This window comes from Crotalus tigris, unplaced genomic scaffold (genome assembly GCF_016545835.1).
Source record: "Crotalus tigris isolate CLP2741 ecotype Arizona unplaced genomic scaffold, ASM1654583v1 scf7180000017546.9332058, whole genome shotgun sequence".
Taxonomy (NCBI): Eukaryota; Metazoa; Chordata; class Lepidosauria; order Squamata; family Viperidae; genus Crotalus; species Crotalus tigris.
This window is the reverse complement of record NW_024096465.1, coordinates 7,281,511-7,300,316: the sequence shown is the minus strand read 5'-3', so window position 1 is coordinate 7,300,316 and position 18,806 is coordinate 7,281,511. Positions and strand designations below refer to the sequence as shown.

Below are 18,806 nucleotides of genomic sequence, written 5' to 3'. Positions count from 1 at the left end.
CCAGGGATCTCCTGGTGAACACCTGTTGTTTCTTTCCTATTGTTTATTTCAATAAGGCAGATAACACCATTTCACAGGCTTCCACCTCCATTGGAAATGTAAAACGCAAGCCATCCAGTCAGGATACACCTGCAAAAGCCAAGGCCAAGGTCAAATGGACCTCTAAGGCCGATGACAAGTAAGCAGATAGCAGACATAGGGTGCTGGAACGACAATTCTCCAAAGCCCAGCGACAGGCAGGAGAGATGCAGCTTATCCCTCCCCTCCTCTTGCATCCACATCAGGGGAGCATTGGCCTTCCCCTTTTACACGGGCTTGGTCTCCTGAGCAGACCCTGGACCAGAGTTCTTTGCTGGGATATGAACGGGACCATCTGTTCCTCTTTGACCGAGAATTGAGATTACAGGTCCAAGATTCAATTCCAGCTGCTGAGCCAGGACCTTCCTCAGTGTCTTGTGGGTCTCGGGGAGGTTACTACAGTCGTCCCTCCCCCAATCCCTTCAGCATCTTTCACGCCGACAGCGGCAGGTCCTTGGGGCCCCGAACATCCTTCATTTACTTTTGATTTTCCTCAAAAGGACCCATCAGGCATCAGCTTGGGCTATAGGAGCCTCAACATCTAACTCCTTCGCCAAAATCGCATTAATGTGGCTCAGGGAACTACAGGCCAGAATATCCCCAGACGAAGTAAGGGTTCACCAGGATGGCACTAAACTAAGGGCCACACTGGAATATATGACGGATGTGTCTCTGCAGTCGGCCAAATATTCGGCTCGAGCCATAGCTTCCAACGTGGTCACACGCCGGTTGTTCTGACTAAAAAATTGGAAGGCCGGTACCAGGCACAAATGGAGAATAGCTGTGGCACCATATCAAAAGGGTCGCCTTTTTGGAGAGGCTCTCACTCCTTACCTAACTGAAAACAAAGAAATGGGCAGACATTTTTCTCCATACAACCTGCGTCCGTCGTTTAAGTCTGGCTCAGACCGAACTACCTGGAGTGGGTATCGGCCCTTTCAAGCAGGGCTGGACTGCTCATCGGACCGATCCAGCTACAGAGACAAGCCAAAGCCACAATTCCAGGCTAAGCGGCCCTTTCCCAGCAGAGGAGGTTGGGTTCTAACCACTATCAGAGACTGACTGTATCTGGAGTTCCTCACACTCCCTCCTCAGCGCTTCATCTCCTGCCCCCTATCCCGAAATCCCGTGAAACAAGGTCTCATGAAGGAGGCCATTCATCATCTGTTAAGCATAGAGGCAATAGAGTGGGTACCCCCAGATCAATGGGGACTAGGTTTCTACTCCATCCTATTCATGGTACCAAAGGCCTCGGGAGGATGGAGGGTGATCCTAGACCTCAAGGCTCTAAATCGGTACCTAATTTACTAAAAAATCAAGATGCAAACTCTTCATTCTTTTCTGGGCAGTATTCGGCCAGGGGACTTTCTTACATCCATAGATCTGACAGAAGCATACCTGCACATTCCCATACATCCAAATCACAGGCGTTTTCTCAGATTCAGGTATTCCAACCATCACTACCAGTACAGGGCCCTGCCATTCGGCCTATCGTCAGCTCCAACGGTTTTCACCAAAATCCTGGCGGTTCTTGCTGCACAGCTCAGGTTGGTACCAGTCCGCGTTGAGTGCTACTTGGACGATATCCTAATCCAGTCGTTCTCGGCACTGAATGCCCGATCAGACGTGGCACTGACAATCAAGACACTCCAGGATCATGGATTTATGATCAACTTCCCAAAGAGCCATCTGATCCCAGCAAACCGTTTGCTCCACTTAGGCACAATAATAGACACCAACCAGTGCCGAGTTTTCCTGTCTCAGGAGCGTCAGCTCAGCATACGTACGATGGTCACCAGGGTGCGCAAGGACAAACTTGTAACCCTGCTCCTACTGTCACAGCTGTTAGGGAAACTGATCTCATGTATTGCCATAGTGCATTGGGCCAGGCTTCATACGAGACAACTGCAGTGATTTTTACTCCCTTACCAGAAACGGGGTGTAGCATGTTTTCCACAGAGGGTGCGAGTCCCACAACAGACACTCACGTCCCTCATCTGGTGATTTTCCCCAGCATTGTCCAAAGGATCCCTGTTCAGAGAACCAACTCGGGTAACCTTGACCACAGACGCCAGTCTGTTTGGATGGGGGAGCATCTGCAATCCCAATTCGCCCAGGGGCGGTGGTCCCAATGGGATCTCAAGAAAAATATCAATTGGTTAGAGCTCAGAGCCATACACCTAGCACTTCGCCATTTCCACAAGAAGTTGGCGGTCCGCCACGTGCTGGTTCTGACAGACAACGTGGCGGCAAAGGCCCATGTCAACAGGCAGGGCGGCACTTGATCATGGATTCTAATGTCTGAGGCCCAGTGTCTGGGGTCATGGGCGGAACAGAATCTGTTGTCCCTAAAGGCGGAACACATCTCAGGGTTGGAAAACGACCAGGCGGATTTTCTGAGTCGATCTACAATAGATCATTCGGAGTGGCATCTACATCCCTGTCTCTTTCGGGAGATAACTCACCATTTCGGTTGGCCCAAAGTCAACCCGTTTGCATCCCCGACGAACGCCCAGCTTCCCCGGTTTCTATCTCGGTACCCATCCCAGGGTTTGGAGGGAGCAGATGCCCTCCGCAGCCCTTGGCCGGCGGGCCTTCTATATGCATTTCCACCCCTTCCTTTGATCCTGGCCGTCATCAGGAAGCTGTTATAGGAACGGACAGAGCTAATCATTGTGGCCATATTGGCCAAGCGGTCATGGTTCGCGGATCTCGTGAACCTCGCCATAGCCCCCCCTTGGCAAATCCCTCCAGAGAGGATAATTCTAACGCAGGGGGCCATACACCACCCAGACCCGCAGTGGCTACAACTAGCTGCCTGGCATCTGAGCACCAGTTCCTGATGTGCGGATCTTACTCTTCAAGGATGATAGCTATGATCCAAGCTTCCAGATGGCCGGCGACGAACCGGATCTATGATGCCACTTGGAAGGACTTCTGTAACTAGTGTACCTGTAAGGGTTTGTCTATATCTTCTGTCACTATTCCAGTGATTCTTGAATACCTCATGGATGGGGCTTAGCACCCAACACCTTGCATAGACATGTGGCCGCTCTTTCCACGGTGTTCACCTGTGCCAACGCCACTCCATTGTCCCATCATCCCAGGGTCCAGTCCTTTATGAAAGGAGTCTCCAACACTAGACCTCAAGTAGTACACAGGTATCCATCTTGGGAACTACCTCGGGTTCTGCAGGCACTCACTAGGTCTCCCTTTGAACCTATAAGGTCTTGTCCTCTTCACATTTTGTCTCAGAAGGTGGCCTTCCTAGTAGCCATCACGTCGGCGAGGCGCATGTCAGAGCTGGCTGCTCTTTCAGTTAGGGAAGACCTGTGTACCTTCTATCAGGACAGAGTGGTGCTGAGGTTAGATCCCTCATTCATTCCCAAGGTGAATACACTGTTTCACCGGGCTCAGGACATTGTACTACCAAACTTTTTTCCCAATCCTTCTCACACACTAGAAAAGCAGTGGCATTACCTAGATGTACGTAGGGCATTGCGTCATCACATTAAGAGGAGAGCTTCCTTTTACAAATCAGAGGTATTGTTTGTCTCTTTCCACTCAGCTTCCAAGGGACAGAAGGTTTCCTCCTCTACTATAGCCAGGTGTATCAAGGCCTGTATCGCTCAATCTTACCAGGCTTACTCTTTACCTGTCCCAAGCCACCTGACAGCGCACTCTACTCGTAGCACTTCCACGTCGGTGGCATGGCAGACTCAGGTGTCCATAGAGGACATCTGTAAGGCGGCTATGTGGTCGTCCCCTTCACCATTCGCCACTACAAACTCGACAAGTTTGCTTCCGCAGAGGCCGCTTTTGGCCGTTGGGTTTTACAACAAGTGGTCCATTTCAGCAACGACACTTAACCAACCTGCTTCCCACCTGTGGAATCATAGGGGCTTTAGTATGTCCCATTCATGGATTCTACATTCCTCTACGTGCTGGAGAACTGGTGTTGTCTTACCTGAACGCTTTTTCTCAGCATGAGGAATGTAGAATCCACCCCCTCCCTGATCATTACTAGCAGTTAGGTTAGTGTCAGCAGTTCGGAGCGATCACATCACACAATCATTCGCTTTGCCCTCTGCATGGTCAGACCCTGCAGAGACGTGGCAACTTTGATTGTTTGGTCTGATTAGGCTAGAAACTAAATCAACCCATTCGTGGATTCTACATTCCTCATGCTGAGAAAAGGTGTTCAGGTAAGACAACGCCCCTTTCATATGAAGAAAAGAGTGTACTAGTGACTCAGTAATTCAGATTTTGTGTGTGTGTATTGAAAAGTAAGAAATTGGTTTATCAGATTAACCATAGAGTAACAATAAATAATAGCAAAGGTTAAATACATATTATTCATTTTGAAGGCCTTCATTTAAACTATTTTAAAAATAGTTTATTGGTACAGGACATCTTACTTTTTTAAAGAGGGTTTTGATATTAGAGTCTCCAGAATATTCATCTCCATTGCCTTGCTAGACATCTGCTAGAGCAGGAGTGTCAAACTGGTGACCCATGCAGGCCACACCCACCCCAAAGATCCACAAAGGCAAAAAATGTCATGATACATCATGATACGTGACGTGCCACAGTTGAGTTTGACACCTCTGTGCTAGAGAAATGCAAGTAAGGCCAGAAAACTTGCCAGTTGTTTTTGTATGTTTGTGCTTAGCAGGAAATAAACCTGTGTAATGGATGGAATAGGTAGGTAATGGTTTCTAAATATATCACAAGGGCACTGGATCTATAAATCATTGGCTCAAATTTGCACCTACCTTTGAGATCCAGTATTTTTTCCTGACTTTGTTATTGAGTATCATAGAATGAAAAATCTTCATCAGGGTCCAGTCCAAGCCAGGAATAAACAAAATGGAGACTGCTTTAGAAAGAAGGTTGCAGTTTATTGAAGAGCAAAGCCAGACAGAAGCATGGCTCTGGGAAAGCTGACCAGATATTGCTGGGAGTGGTGGTTTTTTTTTTTTTTTTTTTTTTTTTTTTTTAGTAAAAGGCGAAAGATTTATACGATCTGAAGAGAAACCAGAGTATGGGAGTGGTGGGTTTTTATACCTTCTTGGGCTTTTGAGGTTGTTTCCTGTTCCTGTGGCATGAACTTTGACCTGAGGTTTTGAGTGTGTCTTTTTTGATATTGGTGGGTTAATCTTACTATTATGTCCCAAAGGTCATATCCTGATTTTCTGGGGCAATGGCTGATGGCTTACTTCCTGTGTTAGATTTCTTGGGTGAGGGGTTCTAATTCTATTTCTTGGGTGAGGGGTTCTAATTCTATCACTCTGCTATTGTTAGCTATCAGTTTTACTGCAAGGTATTTCAAAAGATCCTGTCTTGAATGAGCTTCTGCCTAGTAGTATTTGTTCATGAATGGGGCCTCAGACTTTCTGAATGGGATTATCAAATCTGCATTTCTACAGACTGGCCTCTGCCTGGGGGTTATTAAGGAAAACTGGGTCTGCTTTTCTGCCTTTAAGATCCTTTGGGGAAATATAATATTCTGCATTTTTAATATCCCCAAAATATTTCTTTCTCTGGTGGGGACTGACTTCCCACAATATTATGAGGAGAGAGACTTAGGAGACGATGCAAAAGATTTCTTTTCCCACACAATTTAATACTTTTAAAATTAAAGCAAATTAAATTCCTTTAATTCTTGTGCTGTGGCAAAATCATTGTTAATTCACTTTCTTTCAAGTTTCCTGAAAAAAGCAATTCCCAAGCAATAAATATTATGTATCTTTCATTCTTGAATCAAAACATACAAAGTGCATGCTTTTGTATTGCTTGATTAATTAAGGAGACAGGAAAGTTGCACATGTGCATTTTCTTTAGTTATTATTAGTAAATAATTTAATGGTCTCAATTTTTTTGTATGTATGGAAAAACAGTATTAACTACTTTATTCTCAAACACATGGAAAATATTCTAGATTATCTATTATCCATTGACACTCTTTTCCTTCATAAATCACTTATCTACCCAACAAGCTCTTTTCCATTTATTTTTTGGGGGGCAACTGTGGCTTCATTATCAAATATTTAAAATTGTGAGTAGATGTTTCTGAAGCCATCATGAAACTAATAAAAGAAACTAAGGTCAAATTTGCTAATACAAACAGCAAAGTAATTAGCTATTAGGCAGATTGTAAATACAAGGATGGAAGGGAATGGATATGATGTGATGTGATGTGCCCAATTTCTGCTTCTTCTAGAGCAGGAGTGTCAAACTGCCGGCCCGTGGGGCGGATACGTCACGCGGAAGCCGCGCCCACCCCATTGCCAGCAATGGCAAAACAGTCCCAATACATTGTGTGACGTCACGTGACATTGCAAATTTGACATGTCTGTCCTAATCTGATATTAGAAATCTTAATAGTGATAAGTGTATTTTCTCAGAAATAAAATATTTAAAGGAGCAGAATTTATAGACTGTTCCTTTAATTTATGTGCATTCTGTCAACTCACAGGGAAGAACCTTTAAAAAGTTTGCATTCATTTATAACAACTTATAAAATTTATGAACCATTCATTCATAAAAACTTTAGTTCTCTAACTGGCACAATTGAATAAGCATACTCATTTCATTTTAAACAAAGAACTATTCATGATCTCTTTTAATTACAAATTTTCAAACAATATTCAAGACTATTTTTATTCTGTTTTTGATAATCCTGCCTATATAAGGGGTCTCCAAATGTGACAAATCTAAGACGTAAAACTCCCAGAATTCCACAAATCTAAAAGTTGCTAATTTCAGAGACCCTGCTATATATGATCTAGTTGGATCAAATAGAGTAACTTTAATTAGTGAAAAACATTTCACAATGTTGTTATTTTAAAAAAGAAAAAAATGTATCTATAAACAACTCTACAGGTTTTAATGTTTTATTTATCAAAAACTTTGATAGTAAAAACCATTTTAAATCATTTGCTGACATGAATATAGGCCATATAATTCTATGATGAAATTGCTGTTCAGCTAATTTACTTTTGGTTGAAATAGAGCATAACTTTTACAAATAGATTGTGCCACCACCAATGCCACACAGCAGCAATAAAACTAATAGATTGAGCTCACTAGAGAATCAGTTTTTTAAAATAAAAAAATCACGATAGGCATCATTTTCTAGAAATTTGTACTTTATTGTTTTTAAGACATTCAGTAGTTCTGAGAAATGGCTGTCAATGCATTCGTTGGGAGAATGACAACAGATTATTGCTGATTTCAGAGTATAAAGATGTTCTTGTTTAAGAATGGATTAAAGATGGTTCTGAGCATCCACATCTATTAAAAATTACTTTAGCAACTAAAATTGCATTGCCTCCTCATGGAAAACACCCTCTTCCAAATTTTCTTCAGATGGCAAATAATGACGTTTAGATATTCTGCTCTTAACAAGTCAGTATCTTAAAATATGCTACCAGTTTGGCCTAAATAATTTTCACCAATCTTATACTGAATGTAGCAATTGTGCCCTGGTTATCCATAAGAAGAAAAAAAAATCAGAAATATACAGTATCATTCCTAATAATGCAGTTTATAGTAAGGGGAGTTTTTTCTTACAAAGTAACAAAATATAGCCAGTCGATAAACGAGTAGCATTACCAGTAACTATTTGACCATCCATGTCAAACAAACATTCCTTGAGTGTGGCCTTTGCTAACTTACAGCCCAGAGATAGTAAGTAAGTGGAGGAAGTCCTAAGAGAGAGAGCTTGTTGTAAACTGCTTGTTTGAAATCTGTCCTCTAATGTCAGTGGCATTAAGCCTATAGGGAAAAGTGTCAGCTTCAGTCAGTAGTGTAACACAGCTTGCCGTCACATAAAATAAATGGAACTACATCTCACCTCCCTTAGAATAGAATAAACTTCCAAGAACTGATTTCTGATATAGCCAACTGCCCCACATCTTTCTACTAATTTTGGAATAATAAAAACATATTCTCATAACATTGTATTTTGGTGGAAAATTGTGCCAACAATGTCATATCTTAATTCTAGGATTTTGAAGTACTTAATTATACTGAATGCTTTTAAACATATGAATGTTTAGTTACTGTTATATAACAATATTTCATATCTGATCGCACTTTATATTACCAAATATGTGATTTAATTTTATATATTGCATGTTGGGCTTCAGTACTTTGAATTTATTTATTTATTTATTTATTTATGAGACTTATATACCGCTTTAAGTGCAAGCACTCTCTAAGCGGTGTATACCAGTAAGCAATGTATATATATATTTACATTGCCCCCAACAATCTGGGTCCTCATTTTACCTACCTCGGAAGGATGGAAGGCTGAGTCAACCTTGAGCCGGTGAGATTTGAACCGCTGACCTGCTGAACACAGTCAGCTAAAGTGGCCTGCAGTACTGCACTCTAACTGCTGCGCCACCTCGGCTCTTATTCAGTTTCAAAGGTGTGTGTTAGCACACACGAGAGTACAGATGTAATACTTGTCTGGAGTTCCTCAAAGTAGCACATCTTTCCTTAAAATTTCATACCTTTTTTTGACAGCTTCCATGTATGTCCAAGTAATTGTGTGGCTACTTTAGTAAGTTGTAGGCAAGTTCTTCATTTTCATCACTGAAGTGCTTTTTTGGAATCAAAACCAAAATATTGCACAGTCTTGTTGTATATTTCATTGTGCAGGCAGCCACATTTATTATTATAAAAAATTGAAGTACATAAATGAAGCAATTCAGAATTCATCAGTTGCTTTTGCAAATGTAATTTGAAAGTTATGAAACATTAATGTATGAAGTACAAAGTGCCTTTAGATCACAGAATAAAAACAAATCAAAGATACAGATTATATTAAAACTATGCATCAATATAGTGTGCTTTCACTAGTCAAAATATGCTTATTACACAGAAAGTATTTGTATATGTATTTTGAAGGCAAAAGTCTAAAATGTGCAAGAAAAAACATGAAAATGGAAAGCACAAGGTTTATTTCTTTTCAAGTAGATATCAAATTATTCTAAATGAGATGCCCCCTTCATTCTCTTTTATAGCATACAGAGATGGCAGTGGGAATACAGTTTTGATTCATTGTTTTTATTATTTCTACTTAAATGTGTGAAATCTAACTTTTTGCATGGATTTGAATGATAGTGTTGTGTAGGCAGTAAAAGGCACATTTGTTTTTCACAGTTGGAAAAAGCATTCTACAATTTGAAAGCTCTATCATTTTTCAGTGTTTATCATAAATTGTCAAAAGCTGCTTAGTGAGTTGCAAAAAAAAAAGGGTGCCTCCCTCCCTTCCTTCCTTTCTTCTAGTTTTGTAGCAGCATCCACACTTTGTTAATCAAATCCATCATAATGTTGTGCATGGTAGAGGTAGACTACATATGATCTTATTTCAAATGCTCTCTATCCTAGATCAGTGCTTTTCAATCTTTTCACAGATTGTACCACTTTTAGGACATGACAATATTCGAGTACCACCAATGCTTAGTAAAGTGTCAAACATTCCCTCTCTCTCTCTCTCTCTCTCTCTCTCTCTCTCTCTCTCTCTCTCTCTCTCTCTCTCACACACACACACACACACACACACACACACACACACATACACACACACACACATTTTTGAGTTCCCCTATCAGTGTTTCTTCCCCACATTATGTGAGCAAAGTCTTTATGTTTAGCTCCTTCATTATTGCTGCTTCCCATAAGCAGTCTGGTTTTCTAATAATAATAATTTATTAAAATGGCATGCAACCAAATTCTTTATTTCATCTGGTATTGAATAATTTGACCATGTGGTGAATAGGTTCTCAACAATTTTCTCCAATATCACAATTTGAAAGCATCCATTTTTCTCCATTCAGCTTTTCAGTAGGTTCACCTTTCACAGACCTGTTACAAGTGGACACAAAGTCTCTTTTACTGTATGTGCTTTTTTCCTCGTATGTGGGCACTATTTTTATCAGTGAAAAATTAATATTTTGCCTACATTTTTCATAGTCTTTCCTCCAAGTAGCAGATGTCTCTTTATTTCAGGGCTATAGTCACTATCCTTATGAATGTTTTAATCTAGAAAGATTGTGTTGGGTGTATATGGGTGTGTTCTTTTTCATTTCATTTAGATATTTTTCTTAACAGGTTTTACAGAATGAAATAAAAAATAGCCCCTAATGAAAAACTATATAACAAAACACAAACAGAAAAACTGGAAACTATCTACATACCTCATATTTTAATCACATTTCAGACAAATTTCTAAATCTATCTTAAAGGAAAAATATTATTTGACACTACAAAATATAAAGTTTATGTCACAGAAAAATGCAACCAGAAGTCTTACAAATTCAAAGTTTTGGGACATGCCCATCCTTTCAAAAATCATTCTTTTTAGGTGTCCAATGAACTTGAAATGAATTATTGTTTTAATTATAAATCCTCTGAAGCAAATTTAATATTTTAAGACTTGCAGTCATTGAAGTTTTGTTATTAGGTATTCAAGTTCTTTTAATCTATGAACTGTAAATGTCCTTAAAGTTGATTTTATTTTTTTTCTTTAATTTTTAATTTTCTTTATTTTTCTATAATTTGTACAAAAAGAATGTGGGTTTAATTTCAAATATCATTTCCTCAAAATGCATAACACCTCAGGTTTCTCAACTGCAGCCAAAGCATCTGATCTATGTTGAGATGCTTGATTAAAAGAATAATACCTGTGTCCACTTTAACTTTGCCTATTTGTATTGGGTTGGTTTTGCCTGTTGATATAACATTTAGATATGGATGGATGGATGCATATAGAGATAGATGAAAGATGCAGAAGAGACTTGGAATGTTTTTTCATCTTCAAGAAGAGATTACTCTCTCTCTCGCTCTCTGGACTCTCCTTCTACAGCCTTTGCTCCTTCATTGATCTCTCTGCTTGGAAGCCTCTCCTTTTCTCCCTCTCTTTCTTCATCCCCTTCTCTTTCTCCATCATCTTTTTTTCTCTCTCCGTCTCTTGCCCAAACCTCCTCCTTTAATATCCTCCTTTAATATCCTCTCGTCCCTCCTCTTTTGGGTGCGCTGGAAGCGCCAATCATCATGTAGCTATGCACGCCAATCCCGGGGCCTTGGCAGTTCTGCAGCTTCAGCTGACTCTCTCATTCCAAGGCCTGTCTGCCACTCCTGGTGATAGCGGAGGCTGCCAGAAGCACCGATCAGCTGGAGCCACGCACACCGATCCTGGATTCTCAGCAGAGTACCAGTAACACCACAGCTCCAGCTAACTCTCCCCCAGTCCTGTGCGGCACTTCTGTCACTTCAGCTCATCGGCATTGCTACTGCTTCCGCTTATCCCCCCCTAACTGTCTACAACTGTCTCCATTTATATAAAGACATTGTTATCATTCAGCCTATACTAGTATAAGATACTCTAGGTGATATTTGGTTCTATAAACTCTTGAAAATCCTAAACCTAAAAATCATATCCTTAAGAGAAGTGTTCTCCAGAAATAGTTAACATAATTAGCTGTTGTCAGTTCCACTACATATACCAGATCAGGAAATGAATTCCACAGGAAGGCTAAAACTATTTTTTATTGAGACTGACTATAACAGAATCTTTCAAGTTAGATTGTATGATGCCTCCTGCTCCTGCATAGTATAGTGAATTAGGGTGGTATCTACGTAATCTGCCTTTAAATCTTTCTCCTGGATTTAAAAAATCCTACAGTTTGTTTTTTTAAACAATGGTTACAATACATCTTTGTCAATATTATATGGATTGAAAATCAGTTTATAGATTTCCATGTAATGAAGAATAGGCAATATATTCTCATTAAATTATATTAATTAGGAAAATCAAGTTTCTGAACTGTGTAAATCAAAATGAAAAATTAAATTATTGCATGTCGTTATATTCAATCTTCAAAGAATACTGTAATAAATGCTACAAAACATTGGTAGCAAATTAGATTATTACAAGACCTCAATAATCCATATAAAAAAAATCTCAAATTCTGAAAGGGCCAAGTTTTTAATGTGCATTGTGGTTTTCTGCTGTACTTTCCCATGTGCACTTTATCTTTCAAAAGGAGTTTTCCTAAAGATTGGAATAAACTTTAGAATATACAAAAAGTAAATGGTGAAGGTTATTACAGGAAAAGTTTTTTTTTAAAAAAAAGGATGGAAAGTTTTACATACAAAATATGTAATTCACTAATTCAAGGGATTCTTGGTATTTTTATCAAATATATCTATATTTGGCTCCAGAAGAGGCTACAATTAAACTTACTAATTTGAATTTCTTTTTTAATACTTACTATCTAGCAAATACTTTTAGGGGAAAGAATACATCTTTATTATGCAACTTCTTTTGAGCTAACTACAGAACTTAATCTCTGAATAGCAGATAGGGAACCAAACTCTATCATTAATAAGAAAAAAAGTTACATTTACTTGGTTTTATTTTACATTTTCACTTAATATTAAGTGACTTGTTGTCACTTATACATTTAATTACTTTATTCTGTTATGTTAAAATGTACATTTTATTAGCAATTTTGATAGGTCTTTGAAAGTTTTCTTTGCCCATCATGCACCTTTGGCTCACATGAACAGGTGGTTATCAGGTGATAATTCTGTCAAAAAAGGTGAAAGAGTAGAGAAATCAAGTTCATATTAAGATGTTTATATGGAGACTGTTTTTCACACATTAGATGGTGTAGAATGGTGGGGAAGTAGCAATTAAATACACTGATTATGTATGTATCTGAGTTCTCTTTATCTTTTGTCCTGACAGGTCACTAATGCTAGGTCTCCAATGCCACTATGTTACTATTAGAAGCATAGTGTAGTATCTTGAGAATACTGAGACCAGTTTCAGTGACACTTTAAAAATTGAGCCATGTGCAGACAACATTTAATAAATGTGATTTGTACTGTCTGTGTTAATATGTATCCCAAGCTTAACTATGAAAAAGAACGTCCTAATATTTCCGTGATGTCAAGAGTTATTGAAAGTCAGGTAGCATACAAGCTTCATAAGTTATTATTCTATTGAGAATGAGATATCCATAAAACATGCTAAATAGATATAGGAAATGTGTTAAAATGGAAGATAGTCACTGTAGTATAATCTTAATTTACATCAATGTAGTGAGCTAAGTCACATTTACAAATTAGAAGAATGATTTGTCCTTGATTAATTCAAGTGTTATTGTTTTCAGGGGAAACTTAAGTTTATGATCTATGTTATGATTTGCATACAATTTCAGCATGTGTTAAGCTACACCTTAGATAATGGTTGTGTATTGATATACAATATGCTATGTAAGTATTCTATGCCAGTTAATTTTAAAACTAAAATCTATGCAGTTGATTAGAAAGTAAACAAATGCAAGCATAGATTAGATTTGGCAAAGAAATTTCCTACATTATCGGATTGCCTTCGAGAACATTCTTCTGTTGGAAAATGTTTGTCTGGCTTAATCCCAAATAGCATGTTCAATTAAAGAACATACTTGCATACTTTATTGTGATTAGAATGGGATATTGTTAGGTAAATGTAAGTAGCATACAGATAGCACACTTTTCTTACTGAAATGTAATTGCACAAAAATCTGTGAAGTTTTTTTTAATCATTTAAAGCTATTTCACTATTAATAATTAAATGTTTTTAGTTTAAATCATTAGCAATGAGAAATTGCATAGAGAACTGTTTTCCCTGAAATTTGACACAAATGCCCATGTTTCCCTATTCTTTTTCATTCTAGATTATTTATGCAGTTTAGTGAGAATAAAGGATAACTGTCAAGTAGGGGCTTTTTGTTAAAAAAATAACAGAATAATCATTTTATAAATAAATAATGATTATAAAAAAATGAATAATATAATAATCGATTAGAATAGATACATGTCCAATTACTTTTTCTTCCATCGAAAGGCTTGCTAATTCACTGAAGTATTTGTTTACAGAAATTCTGTTGAGCTATATATAGAATGACGACCAATGATTTTTTAGAAGGTGATCTGTTATTGAGTATTTGATGAATCATGAACAAAAGTGTTATAAAATAAGCTTGTTTGTTTTACTAATAGAATTTCAATTTGTCTAAGAATTTCACTGTTAAATGAGCTCCAAGAATTAATTAATTATATATATATATATCGTAATGACTAGATTTTTCAAAACACATACAATTTTATGTCAGAATTCATATAAGTACTTAAAAGTATAAGCTTGATTCTTAATTCAAACTTATATTTGTAAGAAAATATTTTTTTGAGTTTTTCCACTTATTCCAGGCAATAAAGAATTGAACTATGTTGTATGTGCAAAACAGAAGTATTATTCATATATATTTTTTTCAATTACAGGTAAAGATAATAGTTCCCAACAGCACAGCAGGTCTGATAATAGGGAAGGGAGGTGCTACAGTCAAGGCTATAATGGAGCAGTCAGGGGCTTGGGTGCAGCTTTCCCAGAAACCTGATGGGATCAACTTACAAGAGAGGGTTGTTACTGTAAGCGGAGAACCTGAACAAAACCGAAAAGCTGTTGAACTTATCATCCAGAAGATACAAGAGGATCCTCAGAGTGGCAGCTGTCTCAATATCAGTTATGCTAATGTTACAGGTCCAGTGGCCAATTCCAATCCAACGGGATCTCCTTATGCAAACACTGCTGAAGTACTACCAACAGCTGCAGCTGCGGCAGGGCTCTTAGGACATGCAAACCTTGCTGGAGTTGCAGCCTTTCCAGCAGTTTTATCTGGCTTCACAGGCAATGACCTGGTGGCCATCACCTCTGCACTTAACACCTTAGCCAGCTATGGATATAATCTCAATACTTTAGGGTTAGGCCTAAGTCAGGCAGCAGCTACTGGGGCTTTGGCTGCAGCAGCTGCCAGTGCCAATCCAGCAGCAGCAGCAGCCAATTTGTTGGCCACCTATGCGAGTGAAGCCTCAGCCGGTGGCAGTACAGCTGGTGGTGCGGCGGGGACATTTGCATTAGGTAGCCTGGCTGCTGCTACTGCTGCAACCAATGGATATTTTGGAGCTGCTTCTCCTCTAGCTGCCAGCGCCATTCTAGGAACAGAGAAATCCACAGATGGCTCAAAGGATGTAGTTGAAATAGCAGTGCCAGAAAATTTAGTTGGTGCAATACTTGGAAAAGGAGGGAAAACATTAGTAGAATACCAAGAGTTGACTGGTGCAAGGATACAGATCTCCAAAAAAGGAGAATTCGTTCCTGGCACAAGGAATCGGAAGGTAACTATTACTGGAACACCAGCTGCAACCCAGGCCGCACAGTATTTAATAACACAACGGATCACGTATGAGCAAGGAGTTCGGGCTGCCAATCCACAGAAAGTGGGTTGATCATGCTAAACATGAGATTGTTTTAAACCCCTCCTTACCTTATTTTCAAGAAGGATGTACTGTACTTTGCAGAAGTGAAGTTTTTTTCTGTTATTAATATATAATTATGCAAATGAATGCGACTATGTTGACAATGTGTATATGTAAATATAATGTGTTTTACCAGATGTTTCATAGAAAAAAATTTTCTTGATCTGTTTTGTTCTCTATACTTTGCTTGTGTATATTTGTCAGAGGTGTTTCTAGTGTAAGATTTAAGCCTGCCATTTTACCAGCATTATTGTAGTTTAATGATTGAATGTAGAGAGGGAAATGCGTAAAGTTTTCAGTATTAGTTCTAGCTAACACTAAATTAACTACTGTTAGGTTGGGCATGGTGGGGTCAGTGACCTAAAATGGAGTGAGGCCAAAGCACTGTCATGTCAGTCTTACTTCCTGCTTAGGGCACAGTGAAGTAGGAAAAAAAATATTTTGAAACTAAGTTTTAAAATTTAAAATTATCAAAAAGCAATATAGTTGCATAAAAGCACTGTAAAATATTTAAAAGGTTAAAACTGTGGAAAATTATATTGGTAAGTTTACAGTTCAATAAAAAGCACCTGTTCTCCATCTGAACTAGACAATGGAAATAATGCTGCATGCTGGCCATGGCCCATTCTTCACCATTTGTAAGTTCAACAAAAGTTCTCACATGGAGTCCCACCTCTACCTGAGGTTTGTACATTTGTTTTTAAGCACTGAAATCACTACTGATCCCATTGCCTGGCCAGTAGAACAGTCATTACTCCATTAACATCCTCACTGTTTAGACACATAACTGTGGTACAGTGTATTGGAAATTTTATAAACAAAAAAGTGGAAGTGCCAACAAATTATTGATAGCTGATAATGTTTCATTATCTGCAACTGCTTGAGAAGTATGTTGCATTTTAAGAGCTTATAATTGTGTATAATTTGTTAACACTAGAAACCTATTAGTATTGTGAATGTAGATTTTACTGTGAAGCTATCTGTGATTTAGCTGTTTTGCTCCCATGATGGAGTCTTTGCAGCATGGCGCTAGCAGCCAATGCAGTTTCTGATACTCAGTAATTTGCATGTTTTGTGGAACATTTTTATGTCACCAATCAGACAGTATTTCCTGCATGCTTATTTAGAAGAGGCAGTTTATCTTGAGAGGTAGTATGGCCTACCATTGTCAGGCTTTTTGACAGGTCATTTCAGACTAAGCCTTTGTTTCCAAGACCCTACAACTGTCACCCTTTTCTGTACCTCTCCTGAGTGCCAACTGCCCAGGCCATTGACCCACCATCTGTTAACCTCTGAGTTTGCCCACTCAAGGCCACTCATAGGGGCATCCATAACCAAGCACGTCCTCATGCTGTGCATGCAGTCTTAAATTCAATGGACAAAAATAAAATGCTGGCTACCTCTGGATCATCTGGCTGAGCAACTGAATTTCAAAAGAGAATTACTTCCATCTCAACTTCAACCCATTGATTACGTCCATCCTAGCAAGCTAAATGGCATCCCAGCTGCTCCTTTCTGTGCAACCAATTAAAGAACAATGAGTGTGATGCTCCATGTCTGAATTTCGTCCAGCCTCTCTCTGAACTGTGATCTTTGTCCTCATGAACTTTCCCTTTTGTTCATTGAACTATATGGACTCTTCATTTCATATTGATTTACTGTGCAATTTACTTTTGGACATTGAGAACTTGAAATAATTCCCTGATCCTTCCCTTCCCCATCCCCCCACTCCTTCACGATTAATAACTCATTTCTGTCAAACTGTAAGAGTAGAGTCATTTTTATTTTCATTTTAGTTTTTAACATAGGATTGTTATTTCATTTAGTTCTCGGTCTCTAAATATTTATTTAGAGAATTATTAAAAAGGGAATGATATGCTTGTTTAAAATGAAAGAGAAAAGCTGTAGTAAACTGTGTTACTTGGTAATGACTATTTATCGTCGATACTCTGTAGCTGTGTAAGTTTTGACAAATAGTGTATCTCGTGAAATCAGTGGTTAGCATTGCCGCTATTATATTTACTCATTTTATCATTATAAATGTGCTTAGTTCATCATGTAGCATCACTTGTCTCCCGTCTCATTTTTTCCTTGCATGTCACAAGTCTCAGACCATTTATAATACATTAACAGTGAATAATATCTATGTAAATTTGTCCATGCTGTCTCAGAGTCAGCATGGATGCTGGCAAGGCAATTATTGGGGCCCTATCCTAGTTTAAACTGGTAAAGGGGATGAAAAAATAAAATGTATTAGGTTGTATAATAGAAGCATTTCAATTGTTGGGTCTTTAAAAATTTTTTATTTAATCTTAGAAGACTTTCAACCTGTTATATCAAAATTCTACTAGTCCACTGTGGAAACCATACATTTCATCTGGAATTAATGTTAAAATGATATCATCCTTTAAAGAAAAATACATTGTGTATTTTTTTAGCTTTTGATGTTGACAAAATGCACATAGTTGAACTTTAAAAGTATAATTGACAATCCTGGAGCTTTTGTGGCCCACTGCCAGTGCATATATTTTATTATATATGTGTTGGTTAAACTCTATAATTAAATTGAAATTATTCACCTTTTAAGTGTGATAGTAATAACAAGGGTTTGCATGAATTATCTGTAAGCCAGCTTCATGCTATTTAAAATATATTTTAAAATTTATAGATCATATAGTATTGATTTGTAAAAAGATTTAACTTATTGCAACGCAAATAGTATATGGTTTCAAAGCTCATCATGTGTACAGCAAAGGCTGTTCCACTAAAGTGATTTAAAATGGAAAAAACTAATGATACAAGGGCCAAACATCTTATAAAATGCACCTATTTATAGATTTGTTTTACTATAGGGAGGCTGGTGAACACACTGAATAAGAATTACCTCAGTTCTGCAGCTTTCTATGTCTTTTTAATGCATTCTGTTTCAGGGTCACTTTCAATCAATATTTCATTTACTTACTGAGATTGAATAGGCGCTCTGAGACACAGTGTGCTGTTTATCATACAGATTGGACACCTCATTCTAGATCCAAGATCTTTTCCTCAACGCTGGGAGCTGTCCTTTCAGCACCACAAATTACTGCTTGAAGTTGCATTGCAGTTTTTTTTAATTTTGATTTGTTTTGTTTTTCTTTTATCACCTGGAGCTTTTCTTTCAGCACCACAACATTGCACTTAGACTTTTTAAATGGCTGCCTTCCTCTTTGCACTGAAGACCTATTTCGTCTGCACTTCCAGTTATTGCTATTACCTGTAGGACTTTCAATCCTATTCCACCCACCACCACCACTTCACCCCTTTCTACAAGCAGTTTAAATCTTATCTATTTCCGTGGAAGTCATTTTTCT

At 38.3% G+C, this 18,806-nt stretch overlaps 1 protein-coding gene across 4 annotated transcripts in view; it reads left to right on the top strand.

The window, feature by feature from the left end:
• NOVA1 (NOVA alternative splicing regulator 1) overlaps positions 1–17,517 on the top strand; it is a 129,655-nt gene extending 112,138 nt beyond the window's left edge. For all 4 annotated transcript variants that reach the window (XM_039336003.1, XM_039335985.1, XM_039335993.1 and 1 more), the window contains one exon: positions 14,422–17,517. In XM_039336003.1, coding sequence (XP_039191937.1) covers positions 14,422–15,426 — 1,005 coding nt within the window. In that variant the 3' untranslated portion in view covers positions 15,427–17,517. The remainder of the gene's footprint in view (positions 1–14,421) is intronic.
• Positions 17,518–18,806: the final 1,289 nt, after the last annotated feature.